General features: G+C 45.5%; 1 protein-coding gene across 22 annotated transcripts in view; it reads right to left on the bottom strand.

Moving 5' to 3' along the window:
• ARMC2 (armadillo repeat containing 2) overlaps positions 1–18,138 on the bottom strand; it is a 156,930-nt gene that overhangs the window by 37,736 nt on the left and 101,056 nt on the right. For 12 of the 22 annotated variants that reach the window (XR_014806729.1, XR_014806718.1, XR_014806730.1 and 9 more), the window contains 5 exons: positions 13,502–13,624; positions 13,076–13,189; positions 10,642–10,774; positions 10,132–10,292; positions 1,210–1,613 (listed from right to left, as the gene is read on the bottom strand). Coding sequence is in view for 11 of the 22 variants with exons in the window: in XM_021090838.2 (XP_020946497.1) it covers positions 1,456–1,613; positions 10,132–10,292; positions 10,642–10,774; positions 13,076–13,189; positions 13,502–13,624 (689 nt within the window). In the remaining 11 variants the exon portion in view is untranslated. Of the gene's footprint in view, positions 1–1,209; positions 1,614–8,354; positions 9,423–10,131; positions 10,293–10,641; positions 10,775–13,075; positions 13,190–13,501; positions 13,625–18,138 lie in introns of those variants that run through there. The other 10 variants (XR_014806696.1, XR_014806713.1, XR_014806693.1 and 7 more) reach the window with 4 other exon arrangements.

Here is an 18,138-nt window from a genome sequence, read left to right as displayed (position 1 = left end):
GTAGAATATGTAGCCTGCTATGGATGAAATAAAGATTTAGATCTTTAAAAACTTTTGAAGATTAGCCCCGCAGTCTTTTAAAAATGATTTCATCTGTTGGAGCGCATCTGTGAGCATATACTTATGCATGACAGATGATCATAAGGTTAGGGGTGCTAGAGGATTTTGCTGAGCCCCAACTAGGGATGTGCCCCAAACCAGAGGATCCCTTGGAAAGTCTATTTGTTTCTGGATTATTTAGGGTTTTTGTCCTACAAGGCTTTTAAGAGCCCATCTGGTCCAGGTTGCCTGCCTTTTTCCCATTACTCTTGGTATTTTGTTAGGATGAGAGATGAGCTATAACAGCTTTTCTGTTATTAATGGCTAATTGCTCACCTTACAGAGTAGTAAATCTACTTTTATTTCTAAATCTTCTATGCCTAATATGAGATAACAAGAGTAATCTCAGTTTCTTTGCTTTTGACCATTTATTCAAGGGTCAAACTTATCCTACAAAATGTGGCAAACCAATAAAACTAATTACTAGCATAATTTATTGAGTACCTACTACACATCAGTCACTGTACTGGACAGTTTGCCCACTTAATGTTTTTTGTTTGTTTGTTTTCCCAAACTACACTGTAATAAAATAGCTAGTATTCCCATTATATACCTGAAGTTTAAAAAAAATTAAGTTACTTGCCCCAGGTCCAGCAGGGAAGAGCTAGGATGCAAAATGAGAGCCATCATAACTCTAAAGCCTACACTCTTTCTGGCATATGAGCTCACCTCCCTAGTCACAGAGAGTTATTATGAGGACTATCTGGTCTACTCATTTTATTGCAAACGAAAGTAGAGGTGAAATACTCCCTTTTCCATCTATTTAACTTATTTGATAAAAAATAGATGCCCCCCCCAAAAAATAGATGGCCCACCGCAGTCTTCTCTAAATTTTTCCACTTAACCCCTTCTCTTAATGTGAGAACCAAAAAATATGGGTACCTAACCAGAAAATTCATATTAGATGCCCTAAGAATTAGTGCAGACACTTGTGAAGGAATGTATTCCTAGTAGTTTGACCATCATTCTTTCTACACACAAAAATCTTAAGTCTTCATTGCGTAGTTCATTTACCGAACTGACAAGCACTTGAGTTCTAGACTTGTTGAGTCAGGATTTTAAGGCTAAAACTACATTATTTAATAGAGAATAAGAAGAAAAAGTCAATTACTTAGAAAACCACGTATATATTTTCATCTTACATTTCTTATAGTGGAAAGTACACGTATTTTCATTTTTCCATAATACCTAACAAGAAATGCTTATTTCTTTTAAAACACTATGACTACTCACTAACGTCAGTACCTGAAAAACTTTCAATATTTGTTAATACTGAAAGAAATGTTCATGTTTGTTACCACTTCTTAAGAATGAAGGAGACCTGACTTCCTGTTTCTGTTGTTAATCTGCATCATGTTAGAAAGAAGGAATGGGCAGGGGCTCCAGGAAGGTGTGATGACTCTGAATTCGGTTTAGGAGCTGCTGTGCCACTGGCTTGAATTCTGTTTCCCAATGGAGTTTGTGATAGTGTTTTAGGTCTTGATCAAAACTCCCGTCCAGGGCTAATTCTTCATCTGTATCAGAAAAATTAAAATTACAGCAATTATTTGGAAATGCAATCCTACTGAATAAAGTTTAATTTTTGATGGTATGAGTTAAACTCATCCTGGGTCATCTCTAATTCCAACAAGGCTTTTTTATGAGAGTGGTTCTTTAATTCTCTTCTGACCTTGACCATATAGATATACTTTTTTTTTTTTTTTTTTTTTTTTGGTCTTTTTAGGGCTTGGCATATGGAAGTTCCCAGGCTAGGGGTTGAATCAGAGCTGTAGCCACTGGCTTATGCCACAGCCACAGCCACATAGGATCCGAGCCACGTCTGTGACCTACAGCACAGCTCACGGCAACGCCAGATCCTAAATCCACTGAGTGAGGCCAGGAATCGAACCAGTGTCCTCATGGATGCTAGTTGAGTTCATTAACCACTGAGCCACGACAGAATCCCTGTTCTTAACAAAAATTTTTAAATAAGTATATGTGAGTCTCTTAATTTAAAAAAAGATGATAATCTTAAAAAAAATTCTAGATTGAATTGAGCTCTTATTTCAATTTATCCCTAGTATTTACATGTAAGCCTACATACAAAAGTCGGATCCCAATTTCTCAGAATAAACAAAGTGTTAATAGATTATCTGCACATTGGAAAAAATTACATCAGTGGTCCACAGATATAAAAGGAGTCAGAAATCATTTGGGAAGGTCACACAGTTGAATCTGACACTGCCAATCTGACTGGAAATCAATTCTGCTCATCTGAAAGCAGCCTGGACATACTTCTTTGAAAAGACAACCCCCCACCCCTACGCTCCCACTGATAAAAGTGTCAAAGTGAGAGACTGAGAATCCCAAGGAGTATCAGAGTCCCAAGTGAGGCTGTGGACAATGCAGAAAAGCACTTGTAAAAAAATTCAAAGTTACAACCTTAATTTCCTTTTTTTTTCTTTTTGGCTGCACCTGTAGCATGTATCAAACCTGCACCACAGCAGTGACCCAAGCCACAGCAGTGACAATGCTGGCTCCGTAACTGCTACGCAACCAGAGAATTCCTTAATTTACTTATTAATCCAAAGGCACTCTGAATTCTGTGACTATCATAGGTATTTCCAACCTAAGTAGGAAGACAAATGGCCATGGAGGTTTCTGCAGCAACCTGCCACTGCATTTTTCTTTGTTTACATTGGACTCCACGTGAAGGACTTCAGGAAAATGAACGGGCCTGCCAGTCCCAAGATGGGTTCTGCCACTTCCTAGGTCTGTGGCTGAGGCAGACTTTGTGGTAACCACTAAAGTGACCACAAATATTGCTACTTACACAATCTGCAAACTTTTTTCCTAAGGCCAATTAGAGTCCTATCATAAAATGCTTCATGTGTGTTTACATCAAGTTTTCTACCCTGAATATTTTCATACACTCTGTGTACTTTGGCACTCTTAGTGTTAGTGTCACCACCCAGAAGAAGATAAGTCTGGAATCCCAGTTTGTACCTTCCTTCCCCTCCTCTCCTCCAGCCAAGTGGACAGCTATGCAGCTCTGAGATAAGTTCTGGGCAGACGCAAACACTTCAGCAAGCCTCTCCATGGAGACCCCTGAAAGCAAATCTGGCTCTCCCCACCCATTTGATAACCAGGCTTTGAGAGGAGGAGAAAGAATAAAGAGGGTGTTCCACGCCTTCATAGTCTGTCTTGGGCTCCTGCTAAACAAGAGGAGTCTGTGAGACTCTGAGTGCTTTTGGATTTCTAGATCTTCTTTCAGCTCATTCCTCTATATTTTCTGAGCACTGCCCTTTGGTTAAAAATGAATTCTTTTAAAAGAATGTATGTGTATATGTGTGTGTGTGTATATATATATATATATATATATATATATATGACTAGGTCACTTTGCTGTACAGCAGAAAATGACAACATTGGAAATCAACTATAATAAAAATTTAAAAAAAAAAGAATTCTCTTGTTTCAAGCAGCTTGGGGCTGAGGGCCGCCCAGGCACCCTACACTCCCTTCTTCTGTCCAGGGCTTTGGTTGAACTTGGTGGTTTTAGCAAATGTCTATTTTGGTGTTTTTTGAGTTTTTTGGGGGGTGTTTTTTTGTTTTGTTTTTTTTCATTTTTGGCTGCCCCACAGCATATGGAGTTCCGAGGTCAAGGATCAGATCTGAGCCACAGTCACAACCTAAGCTGCAGCTATGGCAACACCAGATCCCCAACCCACTGGGCTGGGCCAGGGAGCGAACCTGCCACCCAGCACTCCCAAAACACTGCTGATCCTGTTGCACCACAGTGGGAACTCCTTCAGTTTTTAATCTAACATCAAGACTTAACTTTTCTTCAGGCTCAACATATAATTAGTTAATCTATGCTCAGATCCTATCAATTGTAAATTGGGTTAGACAAGATAATGAAAGTGGCCAAATACCTACAGGTAGGAGAAAAGCAGTCTCAAGTTTCAAAGCAAATATAGCAAATGCACAAAATCGGTCAGAGTATTAAATTTTGGAACTTAAAAAAAACAAAATCAAAAAAACGGAGTTCCTGTCGTGGTGCAGCGGAACCAAATCCAACTAGGAGCTATGCGGTTGCGGGTTCAATCCCTAGCCTCGCTCAGTGGGTTAAGGAGCTGGTGTTGCCATGAGCTGTTGTGTAGGTTGCAGACTTGGCTCGGATCCCGAGTTACTGTGGCTCTGGCGCAGGCTGGCAGCAACAGCTCCAATTGGACCCCTAGCCTGGGAACCTCCATATGCCGTGGATGTGGCCCTAAAAAGCAAAATAAATAAATAAATAAATAAATTGTGGAACTTGTACTGCAAAGAATGGCAGAGGATAATCCAAGAGAAAGCTAGACCTATGATTTTCAAACTTTTTTACTGTCACCTAAGGAAAACATATAACATGATGAGTACACACACACTCTTACATATTTACATATAAATAACAAACATTTCACAATAGAATGCTTATTTTTACATGTTACATATTGATATTTTCTTTCTTTGCTATTCATTTTTTTAAAGATGCTGGCCACAGCATCTTTAAAAAAAAAAAACTGATTTAGATAACCAGTCATTCTCAAGCTTTCTTTGTGCACAACACACTTCCAAATATGAAAATATTAGATAAGGTATAGAAGGATTAAAGACTTGGAGTTCCTGTTGTGGCTCAGTGGAAATGAGCCCATCTAATATCCATGAGGATGCAGGTTCACTCCCTGGCTCTGCTCAGTGGGTTAAAGGAGCCAGTGCTGCCTTGAGCTGTGGTGTAGGTCACAGATGTGGCTCAGATCTGGTGTTGCTGTGGCCGCGATACAGGCTGGCAGCTGCACTTCCAATTCAACCCCTAGCCTGGGAACTTCCATATGCAGCACGAGTGCCCCCCATCTTCCCCCCCCCCAAAAAAAAGGAAAAATTAAAGACTCAAATTTGTCAGTGACCATTACAACACAATCTCTATTTGATCCTGCAGCATCTGTAAAAGCTTCCCCTACTCACTGCACCATTGCCTAGCTTGCTGTTCAGCACCAGGTAGCTCCTGAGGATTTGATTACTGTTGTGACTATGATACAGCACAGTCCTTACGTGTTCCAGAAGCACCTGATGGCTCTTTGCCACGGGCTTAAACACTGGGCCCCACTCTACCCCTTGTCACATAACCCAGGTGTGAAGCTGCACTTACCTAAGGTGAACACAAAACAACTTAGTGTCTTTTATGTTTACAGTAATCAACTGCACACCCTAATCACCAGTTGCCAGCAACCCCGAGAGAAGCTCATGGTCGACTAGTGTGCCAGGGCACAACCAACACTTAGGAATGTCAAGTTAAACAGATTGCTAATGAGCTTCTAAGCGGTGGCTGCAGTACATCAGTAAGTTTTAAACAACATTCTTTTAAAGCCACTTTCCAAAAAGACCGTCAACATCCCAACATCCCAACCACACTGAGGACCATTATTCTTTTTATTTTCCAGTTTCCCACTACTAAATCCACTGCCCTGGAATTATTTCAAAAAACAGTGCTCACTCTGCAACGCAGGACTTTTGTGATTTGATAGTGACTCCTGTTTTCAGAATGGCTTTTTTTTTTTTTTTTTTTTTTTGCTATCTTTGTAAAAGAATCCAAATCCAAGTATACTCTCACTCACATATCCATTTCACCTGCTGCCATTCAGCTGGTCAGACACAGTTACAACCCTGCCCAAAGTAAGGGTCTGAGGCCCACACCATGAAAAGAGGAGCCAGGAAGCAGCCTGTCCTCACAGTTCATAAGGAGCAGCTTGTGATCATGTGAGAAATTTATGACACACTGTGCTGGTGACCTGGCTCCTTGATGGACATGCTTTTGTCATCCATGCCTCAGTCCCCTTGCATGGTGGGGTGGGAGTAAGGGTGTAATGGAATGTAAGAAAAACACAGGGCCTACATGGTTCCTTTCTGATCAACAGTCTTGGCTTTACTAAGAATGATCTTAGGCAAGTGATTTAACCCTTCTAGGCCTACCTAACTCATCTGTCACCTGCTGATGACAGATGGTGAGGACAGAATGAACATACTTTTATGTACGTTCTCCCCGCCCCCCCTTTTAGGTCCACATCTGTGGCATATGGAAGTTCCTGGGTTAGGGGTAGAATCAGAGCTGCAGCTGCTGGCCTATGCCCCAGCCACAACCACGCTAAATCCCTAACCCACTGAGCAAGGCCAGGGATCAAACCCGCAACCTCATGGATACTAGTCGGGTTCTTAACCCACTGAGGCACAACAGGAACTCCTGCATGTGCTTTTAAAAGTCTGGAGCACTATTAAAACAATGGTACCACTATTGTGAGTTCATCCACAAGCATCTATCGAGAACTTAACTTTGCACAAGGCAATATCCTCTCCCTAAAGTTGGAGTAGGGAAATAAAAGTTACAAAATAATAATATGGAACAAGTTATGTATCTCGTGATTAACTGCTTTAGTACAGGTTTCCTACCAGCATGGGCTTGTGAGAACCAGACGGGCAGCATCTGGCTGGACAGGTGAGGGATACACACAAGCAAAGGTGAAAGCTTAGGGAAGCATCAGGGAAGGCTGAGGGAGGGGAGTGGCAGGAACAGGCCTCTGTGGTCAAGTGCCCCCAAGCGTGCCACCAGGTGTGCTGCCCCTTCTGGGAAGCTGCCCTTTCTAAGGCGCCATGGGCCCCGCCCCGCCCCCTCCATTTTGTTATATGTGGTCACCTGCCCCAGAGTTAGGTGCCAAATGACGTCACGACCAGCCTGGGGTGGAGGCTGTTGCTGTTGAAGGCTGGAAAGCCCTGCACCTCAGGAGAGCGTCTCATGCAACCAATCACATCTTCTCCCCCCTTGGGAGACAGACAGAAAGTTGTGCCAACATCAGAGGAGACGCAGAGTCCCACTCACTGAGGGCACCCAAAAGCCAGAACCACGCAGGAGCCTGGAGGGAACGCGGGGGAGATAGGACTTTTTCCGGAAGAGCCGAGACAGAGCAGGGCTGGGTTTCCAGCGGGGTGGGGCACCGGGCCGCTCGGGGATTCCGGTTCCTTCTGGAACGACCTCGGGGGTCCTGAGTGCCTGTCCTGCGGGCTCTGGGCAGTGTGTTTGTCGCCCGGCTCCCTCCTTTCCTGGGCATCCTTCCCTTCAACTCTTTCGTTAACCCAGGCAGAGGCTGTCACTGCTGGCAGAACAGCAGACTCACCTGGGCAACGTCAAAGATGCCGCGAATTGGCCTAAGCCAGCGCGCATGCGCCAGAATTCCTGGACTGGGGGGCCCAGGACAAGGGCGGCCTTTTAATTCCACAGTGGATGCCGCTGTTCTGCCACAGTCAGTAGAACTGAATTAAGGCAAGCGGAGCACCTTCTGCTCGGGGAAACCTGAGAGAGCGTCACGTCCACAGAGCAGACGATGAACCTAAATGATTTAAAATCAGCCTTCCTTCCCCTACTCTTACACACAATTTTATTTACCTGGGAAAAAAAAGAATCAAACCTGGTACACCTGATTCTTTCAAATAGCTTCTGGGTCTGGGCTCCTGTTACAATACTTAGAATCTACCCAGCAACCCGCACAAGCGCGGTTTGAGGACGTGCTGTGGGGGTGGGGGGGAATCTGCCTCAGGTGTTTTGTGCCCCTCTGTGCATTTAGCATCAGCAACTCTGCCAAATGGACCTAAACCACCCCCATTTTAGAGAGGAGAAAATACACATTCAGAGGGGTTAACCCAAGGTTTTAACCCTCCTTGTATGTGATAAAGCAAGGATGTAATTCAGAACTCGGACCACAGCCTCTGGTCTTCCCGTAAGCTCTCAGGACGCCTGTTTGATCCTCCTGACGCCCTGCAGCAGGGCGGGAGGTCATGTCCCCTTTTACAGACAGGTTCTGAGGGATTGTCCTGTCGAATCACACCACCCCCACCCAAAAGTGCCAAGAATGGAACCCACAGCCTCTGAGTCACAGTGAGCCGCTCCACACCACCTCGCAGATCCAACACGATGCTGGGCAAAGGTAGGGAGGCTCGCCTCCACTTTGGAAGAGGGATTATTTAAACACTCATTTACTGACCCCAATCGTTGTTGTGAGGCCTGAGGCAGGATGAAAAAAATTATCCTGAAAATAGAAACTTTAAATGTGAGACACAATTACCTTCCCTCTGTTTGTGTCAGGGATTTCCCACTTTACAAGGGAGGACCTCACTGGGATGTCAAATAGTTTCACAGACCCTCCCCCACCTAATTGAGGCAGCTAATTAAAATTCATGACAAGCATGAATTGATTCAGAGTAGATTGTAGTCATGTTTTCTCAATTACAACAACGTCTATAAACTTTTTAAGCAACAGCAGTACATTTATGCTGAGATCTATTTACACAGTCCGTAGAAAGTGCAAAAAAAGGTGGGAAAAGCCACAGAAGAAATCTTGATGTCATCCAATGAGTTCAAAGTCCTTGTGGTCCCCACTGTAAATAAAATTCAGCCTCTTCCACACATCTCTGAATTATAATCATCTTTAACACGTTCTTGTTACTTATGTAACTGAGCAGGGCCCTGTGTTGCTCCTGGACACAAAAGCCTTTCTTTTTCCTTTTTTCCCTTTGTGTGTGTGTGTGTGTGTGTGCTTTTTAGGGCCACACCTGTGGCATATGGAGGTTCCCTGGCTAGGGGTCGAATTGGAGCTGCAACCGATGTCCTCTGCCACAGACACAGCCACAGCCACATGGGAGCCAAGCTGCACCTGTGACCTACACCATAGCTCACGGCAATGCCAGATCCTTAACCCACTGAGCAAGGCCAGGGATAGAGCCTGCTCCTCATGGATGCTAGTCAGGTTCATTAACCACTGCGCTACAACGGGAACTCCCACAAAAGCCTTTCTGTGTCCTCATTTCTTGTTTTTAGGAAATGGTCCTTGTGCAGCCTCCATGACCTTCCCTTAGTTCCAAAGGACAGGTTCAGACAGTTGCTGATCAGGGAAGGAAGGGGATGCAAAGACAAGGGGGGGAACAGTCAAGAAACAACAGTACCTCCTTGGGACAGGATTCTGGTTCCCTCTCAAGGGATACACATAGTGATGTAGTTAAGTTTATTCCTTATGCTTCTTTAAGAAATGAGTACCTTTAGGAGTTCCTGTCGTGGCACCATGGAAACAAATCTGACTAGGAACCATGAGGTTGTGGGTTCGATTCCTAGCCTCACTCAGTGGGTTAAGGATCCAGCATTGCCATGAGTTGTGGTGTAGATTGCAGACGTGCCTCAGATCCTGTGTTGTTGTGGCTGTAGTGTAGCTATAGCTCTGATTTGACCCCTAGCCTGGGGACCTCCATATGCTGTGGGTGTGGCCCTAAAAAGCAAAAAAAAAAAAAAAAAAAAGCGAGAGAGAGAGAGAGAGAGAGAGAGAGAGAGAGAGAGAAATGAATACTTTAAAACTGAACAGCTTAGAGTCCTTCCTTATCTTTCTCCCTAGCTTAATTGCACCCTAAATGCAATCACCCATAAGCTAAATATTAGGCACACTGAGCACAATTGCCCATGGATTAAGGATTATTAGCACATGATGTTTTTCAGGAACTTTCCTAGTTTGTTTTAATCTCTGATCAGTATGTCTTTTTCCTAAATACTGTTATTCTAGGCAATAACCCAGAAGACCACCATCATAATCATGCCAAGATCTCCTGAAGTCAGCTTTGATTCCCCCAAAGAAAGAAGAATGCATGTCAGCCCCAATCCTGATTCCTATCTGAAAACCTGTTTTTCTCCTTTTTACATAAAACTCCCCACAGTTCTTCCCAATGGGGGGCCCGTTCTTTAAGGCATTAGTCTTCTGTGGCCTCCTTTGTCTGGCAAAGCAATAAAAGCTATCTTTTTCTCCTTCACCCAAAACTCTGACTCCGTGTTTCTATTCAGCACCGGTGGATAGAGGCCGAGCTTCGGCAACACTTGCAGAAAATTTAGCCACCCAAACGCCTACCAAACTTTATCTCTGTACAGGTCACAGAAAAAAAAAAATCTCATTCTGATAAAATTCACAGTGTCACAGTCAGCAGTCTTACCTAAAAATGATGACAGCAGAGCTAAAAGTGTGTTCGTGGCTTCATCTCCAAAACAGGACGAAGCATTGGTGATATTTTCACTGAAGTTCCACAAAGTTTTGCACACCAGGCAGGCCAGCTGCCAATCAGTAGGACCAACATCCCTTAAACAATCCACTAACCTAAGTTAGTAAAAGTCAAATTGAGAAGTTATTAGGTGAGAATCTCTTTAATTTTTACATTTTTAACATGACAATTAACTTTCTGTGGTGTTTGATGGGCATTATATATACTTCAGTGTTAAAAAGAATTTCGTATCTACAAATTTAAGTAGCCACAAAGTAGCAATAACCTACTTTTGAATTATTTTAAGCATGCAGTGGAATCCAAATCCCTCTTTAGCCCTAGCTAGGGGCTTGCAAATGCTGAAACAGCTCTGCCCCAGAGAAATTAGGAGATGGGCCCAAGCTCCCTGGAAAACTAGGTCCTCTGAATCCTGACAGAGTCAGGAGTCCATTCCTTCAAACTTACTTTTGAATGCCACCTCCCTCTTTTAGGATGGCACGCTTGTCTTTATCCACAGTGAGATTTAGGAGAACACCACAGGCAGAAAAGCAAATATCCTGGTGCTTAGCGTCCAGCAGTGCGATCATGAACTTGTGAACTGCGAGGGCAGAGAACAAAGGCAGACCCATAAAGCTCAGGGGCCCCAGCTGTATTTCATTTCACAAATGGCAACGGGGAAATGGGGAGCAGCTTGCAAAACTGGAAACTCTGCTGGTGGACTCAGTCTACTCTGGCTAAGCTTTGCCCACTGCCCAGCAATGCTTCACCAACATCCACCTCTTCCAGAACTGCTCCCCGTCCCCAGGCCATCTGTCCCCATATTGCTGTATCTGACACAGGCATCAGCTCCCTCCCTGAGGCAGTGGTAGAGCCCGCCCATGGCAAGGAGGGAGCCAGAAATTTCCAATCACACAGGTGACATTCATCTCCAACTTCCGGTTGTTCTCAAGGGCCTTTTGGAATCTCTAGTAGCAATTTTCCTTAAAAAATGCAACCCTGGGAGTTCCCATTGTGGCTCAGTGGTAACAAACCTGACTAGTATCCATGAGGATGTGGGTTTGATCCCTGGCCTCGCTCAGTGGGTCAAGAAACCAACGTAGTGTCTGTGAGAATTAGGGTTCAATCTCTGGCCTCCCTCAGTAGGTTAAGGATCCAGCATGGCTGAAAGCTGCGGTAGGTCGCAGATGCAGCTTGAATCTGGTGTTGCTGTGGCTGTGGTGTAGGCGGCAGCTGCAGCTTTGATTTGACCCCTAGCCTGGGTACTTCCATATGCCACAGGAGTGGCCATAAAAAAAAATAATGATAAAAAAATGAGTTTATATTAAAAAAAATGAGTTTCCATTGTGGCTAAGTGCTAATAAACCCAACTAGTATCCATGACGACACAGGTTTGATCCCTGGCCTCACTCAGTGGGTTAAGGATCTGGCATTGCCATAAGCTGTGGTGTAGGCTGCAGATGTGGCTCGGATCCTGCATTGCTGTGGCTGTGGCTGCAGGTCCAATTCAAACCCCTAGCCTGGGAACTTCCATATAACAAGGGTGCGGCCCTAAAAAGCAAAAGTAAGTAAATAAATAAATAAAAATAAAAAGATACATAAAAACACAGCCCTGGGGTGAAGGGGCGAGTAGGCTCCAGGTGAGATCTTCCAGGAAGTCCTCCAGGGCCACAGCTTGTAGGAGAAGACGTGCTCAGACCGCTGGAAACCAGCCTGGGGTTAGGGAGGACTTCCAGGACAGGCTCCCTGCCTTCCCTTAGTCCTAGAAATGGAAGTGTTTGTCCTGTTGTCTCAACCTCCCAGCTCCCCAGCAGGGGCCAGGCAAAGGGTTGGTGGGGAATGGGTAAGCTATGTGCTCCTGCTCTACTCCGGGCACACCTGAGAGATGCCCTCCCACACTGTGCAGTCCTGGGCCCTACTGAGCTTGGCAAAGGCTGCATCACGTGTGTGTATTTATGAGTCTAAAGAATGTACACCAAGATGTTATTATCTATCTCTGGGTAGTAGTGAGGTTTTTTTCATCTGTATTATCTCAATTTTCTAGGACAAACATGGATAAATAAGTATTTTTAGTGGTTGTTTTTACATGAAATATCTGAGACACACAGAGTATGTTTAGTATACGCTCTCATGTACCTGCTACCCAGTTCAAGAAATAAAACATTACAGATCCGATATTGCATTTTGGGGGCACCCATTCAAAAGTAACTTTGTCTTCAATGGGGAGTTTATCATTTCCAAATATATTTATACCATATTCCATTATCACATGACCATATTGCATAAACAACCCTTAAGACGGTTTTTGCATGTTTTAAAACTACCTTAATGACATTATTCCACATTAATGCTCCTATTACTAGCTTTGCGCCCCTATGTGTTTGAGGCTGACGCAGGTTGATACATGAACTTCCTTTATTTCAATTGCTGTAGAAGTTTGGTTGCATGAATCTACCACAATGTACTTATCCTCTTGCCTGCTGATGGATACCTAGGTTGTTTCCATTTTTTGCTATTACCTGCAGTGCTGTAATAGACATTCCAGTACATGAAGGAGAATGTCTCTTGAGTCCATTCTCATGGACAGAAATGATGAGTACAGACGGCTTGTTTCCCTTAAACACACACACACACACACACACAGGCGCACGCGTGCACGCCTGCCCCCAGGCCACCTCAGAACTCAGACCACTCACGAGGGAAGGGGAATGCTGAGAACACAGCCTAGATCCGTCTTGGCATCCTGAGCTGAGAGCCTTGCGGATGGACGGAACAGAATGTAAAGCACCACTTGTCCCAAAGCAGAAACAAGTATCATGTTGTCATGACCCCAGCTGCGAAATCGCTCAGCTGTTTACTGGCAAGATGCGCCTGTTTAGGAATGTGAGTGTCATTAACTCACCGTTTTTCTGCACAATGAAATCGCAGATGTCACGGTCCTGGGAGAGATTTCCAAAAACGCGCACAGCCTCCAGGATCCCATCCATGTTGTTACTCACAAGGAGCTTGATAAGCACTGGGTTTGGTGAGCAGAGAAATAAAATGAGTGAGGTTGAGTTTTCATTTGAAGGCTGTTAGAACCCAAGATCCTGCTAAATAGTGATAACCTGAAAAATTTTAATGATAAGAAGATTCAAACTATAAGGGACTTGGGCAAGAACTGAGAAACCAACTTGTCCCCATATTCAACTTTCTTGGAGTTAAATCGGGCTCTTAGATATTTGTACCAGACATCAGAAAATGTTAATGCCTCCAGTTTTGTGTTCAGTCAGTAAAGGCAAAGCCTTAAACGAATATGCATCTCTCCAAATCCAACTCTGAGCCTTACATTCAGCAATATATAGCTTTTTGTCTTGAATTACGGAGTTCTTCACTTGGTAGTAAGATAAGTTGTTGATCGTTGCCATGGTATTGATCACCAGCTCCTCGCACTCATCAATCGATTTGTATTCTGAAATAAAGGGAGGATAAGGGTGTCAAAGAGTCATTGTGGGGCAGACGCCACAACATCCTAACTGCAGCAACAGCAGGGGCAGGGACAAAGTATTGTCCTGGGCAAGGTCTGGCAAGGGCGCTGTTGGTCCTTGCCGTTTGCTTCATGTCCCAGGACTCTTCCTGCAGGGAAACGCACCATCCTAGCCAGGGTTTGGAACACTCTATGCTCAATCCCTCCAGCCAGGAGTCCGGAAAAGTTGGGCTGATCGAGGCCCTGTGTACAAAGATGCCAACACCAGTGAGCAGAGCTGGCTCTAACCCCCTCTTGGTCGGCCCTGACCCAGAGCTCTGCCAGGGCCTCTGCTGCAGGAGTCACCCCTACACACACCCCGCCTCCCAACAGAATGGCCCTTGGGCTCTAATTCATCTGTAACGCCTAGCAACGGCGCCTTCCAAACACAGAGTCGGATGGCCGCTCACCTCCTCTACTACCACCTAGTCCATCTCTCACGTCCTCATTGGCTTCTCTTCTTCCACCTTTGAGTCCATCCTCAGTGTGACGATCCTTTACCAGATAATGCCCTTCATTCCACAGGCCCGAAGGCGCCACCCCAGTCCTCTGCCTTCTCTAGCCCCCAAACCCCCGGTGCCAACCACACCAGTCTTCTTGCCCTTTTTTAACATGGCAGCTTGAGAACATTTGCAACACTAGTCTCCGGGCCTGGAATATTCCTTGGTCCAGTTATCCTGGCTCACTCCTCACCGTATTCAGGCTGCTGCTTAGCTGTCGCCTCATGGGACATACTTTCCTTCACCACCGGTTACAAAGTAGCAATGGTATTCTCTTCCCCCTGCCCCACTGTAATCAGCCCCCTAGCATGTGGCCCCCTGACTTGTTACGTGCTTATTGTCTGTCTTTCAGCTCCATGAGGACAAGGGACTTCATTTTTTGTTGTTCTTGTTGTTGCTGTAGTTTTGGGCCACACCTGCAGCATATGGAAGTTTCCAGGCTAAGGGTCAAATTAGAGCTGCAGTTGTGAGCCTACACCACAGCCACAGCAACACCGGATCCTTAATCCACTGAGCGAGGCCAGGGATCAAACCCGCGTCCTCATGGATACAAGTTGGGTTCGTTACTACTGAGCCACAACAGGAACTCTCACTAGTCTGTTTTATTCATCACTACATTCCCAGCACCTAGAACACTATCTGGCACATGGTGCTCAATAAATAGTTGCTCACAGCAAGAATGAGTGAACAAACGAATGAATGAACCCTTGAGCTGAGCACACAAGCCCCTTAGTGGTTTTGACCCTGCCTTCCACTCAGCTGCCAGACTCACAGATGCAGCCTGGATTCTGCGTTGCTGTGGCTGTGGTGTAGGCCGACAGCTGCAGCTCTGATTCGACCCCTAGCCTGGGAACTTCCATATGCCTCAGGGGCAACCCTAAAAAGAAAGAAAAAAAGTGACCCTGTTCCTCAGTCTGACCTCACCCCGAACCGTGGTTCCTGAGTCTATCTCCTCTCATTTTGGCAAGGGCTTGGCTCCCACTGGTACCAATCATGTATGATATCACTGGTCTGATGGGGGGGCCTGGTGGCAGAATGTTTGAAAAACTCCTCCAGTGACTCTAAAAGTGCTGCTACCAGAGTTCCTGTTGTGGCGCAGCGGAAATGAATCTGACTACGATCCATGAGGACGCAGGTTCGATCCCTGATCTCGCTCAGTGGGTTAAGGATCTGCCATTGACGTGAGCTGTGGTGTAGGTCGCAGGCATGGCTCAGATCCAGCGTTGCTGTGGCTGTGGTGTAGGCCAGCAGCTGCAGTTCCAATTCAACCCCTAGCCTGGGAACCTCCGTATGCCGTGGGTGAGGCCCTAAAAAATAGTAAAATAAAAAAAGGTTATTATAAAATATTGGCTCTATTCTCTGTGCTGTACAACATACCCTTGTTGCTTATCTATTTCACACACAGTAATTTTTACCTCTTAATCCCCTACCCATATCTCGCTCCTCCCTGCTCCACCCTTCCCACTGGTAACCACTAGTTAGTTCTCTGTGAGTCTATTTCTGTTTTGTTTTTATTTTTCAGATTCCACATATAAGTGAATTCATGTAGTAGGTGTCTTTCTCTGATTTATTTCACTTTTTTATATGAGTAAAGAAGTGTCTTTTACCTCTTGTTTGAAACCCAAGCTCCTCAGGGATAAGAGGGAGGCTATGAGCTGAGGAGGAAGGCTGTACCAGCCTTTACATTCTTTGATTTAATTCTCTCTCCCTTTGGCCTTCTTTTCATTAAAGAGAATAACCTTTTTCATAGCTTACTCTATTCACAGGGAAATTCAGTCATTTGCTACGCTATAGAAAACACAATCTGGCCCTTCAGCCAGTGGTCCCTCGGCCCACAGCAGCCAGCACGGGGCCTTACCTGGTAGGCAGTCAAAATTACTTGGAGAAAGAAAGAATAAATGAAGCCCTAATTGCCTGTTTTTTGTGTGTATGTTTTTTTGTTTTTGTTTTTGTTTTTTTTTTAGTACATGGAAAGGGAATAAAGAACTGAATTATCTTGGACTGTGGTATGGCTTTTACAAGGAAATATCCTAGTGGCCTCAGGTTTCTAGGATATCTGTAAAAGGATCCCAGGTGTTTTTGAGGGAGACAAGGTTAAAAAAAATGGGGGGGGGACACGGGACCCCCAAAGTATCTCTGCTTGCTTGGCTGCGACACTGGAGATGGAATTCCAATCTCCTACCTGCTGGCTGTGCGACCTTGTTCAAGTCATTTAACCTTCTTGGGCCTTAGTTTCCTTGTCTGCAGTGTGGGGTGATAAAATTGAGCCTACCTTACAGAGTTGTTGCAAAGTTCACATGCATTAACACTTGTAAGGGGCTTCTGTGAGTGCATGGTACATTGTGGGTGCTAAATAAATGTCTGTTAAATGAACAGATAAGGCATCCAGAATGGTGGCTCATGGGGAACAGCTCACGTGAATGTCTATCACTTAGCAGAGAGGAAGTCTCAGCCCTGGTTCCCTCCACCCCTTGACTGATGAGGACGCATCCTGGGCTGTGTCTAGGGATCTGTTTTTTTCCCTTGCCTTGGTGGGAGAATTCATTAGCTTGCCCAGAAAAAGAAGGGTAGCTCTTACAGGTCATCCCCCCCCCAATAGGACCTCATGTCTAGGCAGTAGTAGTAGCGCCTGGCATCTGGGGCCAGAGGGGAGCCACTCACAGCTACTAAGATGCCTCTTGAGAACAGTACCAAGCACTTTACCTGCGTTGAATGCCACAAAAGTTAATGATGAATAATGCTTTACATGCACTTACGAGCATTTAAACCCGCAAGAGTTGATACTCTAAAGGTGCCTCTGTCTCGGTCAGCTAAAGCTGCCACAGCAAAATGCCATCAATTGGGTGGCTTAAACAACAGGAAATTATTTAAAAGCTCTGGAGGCTGAAAGTCCGGGACCAGGGAGCTGGCATGGCTGCACTCTGGTGGGGGCTCTTCCTGGCTTGCAGATGGCTGCCTTCTCTCTGCGTCGTCATCTAAACCCACTTCTTACCCAAGGGCTCCATCTCCAAATACTGTCACACTGAGGGTCAGTGCTTCAACGTGTGAATTTGGGGGATACAATTCAGCCTAGAGCAGCTTCCTCATTTCCCATTTTCTCATCCCAGAGGAGACCACTGCGGCTTAGGGAAGCTAAAATACTTTGCCTGTCTTCACAGAGCAGACATCTGAATCCAGGTCTGTCTGACTCTACCATCCTGTTGTTCCCATAGCATCTTGCTGAGTGCCCATTAGAGCTAGTTGGGGCAATAATTTGCCTCCAAAGAGCATGGGAGTGCCACAGCCCTCTGTAGCTGACTCATGGGTGTAAGAGAGTCTGGAATTTGGAGTGTCTGCTAAGGCAGCATATCTCTGAATCTGGGGACTTGCTGAGCAGGCTGCTGCTCATTAGAAGTATTTTTGATTTGAAAAGCCCCTCTGCAATGAGACTGGTGTCTGGAGGGGAGTCCTGGGGTACAAGCAACTCCTCTGTGAGGGGAGCAGGGCTGGGGAGAGGTGGGAGACAGTGTCCCAAGAGATGCCTTCTCACAGCCTGGCAGAGGGTGCAGTGCAGCAAGGGTGGGGGCTGGGAGGGGTCCTCATCGCTGAGGACTAAGGGCAGCAGCCACCTCACCATGGGTCAGTGGGTCAGTGGATTCAGCCAGGCCAGTGGGTGAGTGGGGGGGGGGGGGCTTTCTACAGGCAGAGTCGAGCCTAGCAGTGGCCTAGGCCTGCCTTCCACTGTCAGTACCTGGCCTGGCAGAGGGAGGTAGAAACTCTGAAGTCCAGCTCCCCTCTCCTGATCTCGGCACTGGTGCAAAAACCAGGTGGGAACCAGCAGAGACCAGCTGAGGGGGGCTGCATCGGGCCCAGAATATTCAACTTTGCAGCCGAGCTGCTGAGGGTGGAGGCAGATGATCCTCTGTCAGGGTGACTTTACCGCGCTAAAGCTTTTCATGGGGTGCAAATCGATCGGGGGCT

The sequence above is a fragment of the Sus scrofa genome, chromosome 1, assembly GCF_054392235.1.
Source record: "Sus scrofa isolate SSC_HxYL_T2T_F1_AM1 chromosome 1, Sscrofa_HxYL_maternal_Yorkshire_Landrace_v2.0, whole genome shotgun sequence".
NCBI classification, from domain to species: Eukaryota; Metazoa; Chordata; class Mammalia; order Artiodactyla; family Suidae; genus Sus; species Sus scrofa.
Note: the sequence above shows the minus strand (reverse complement) of the source record. Positions and strands in the feature narration are given on the sequence as shown.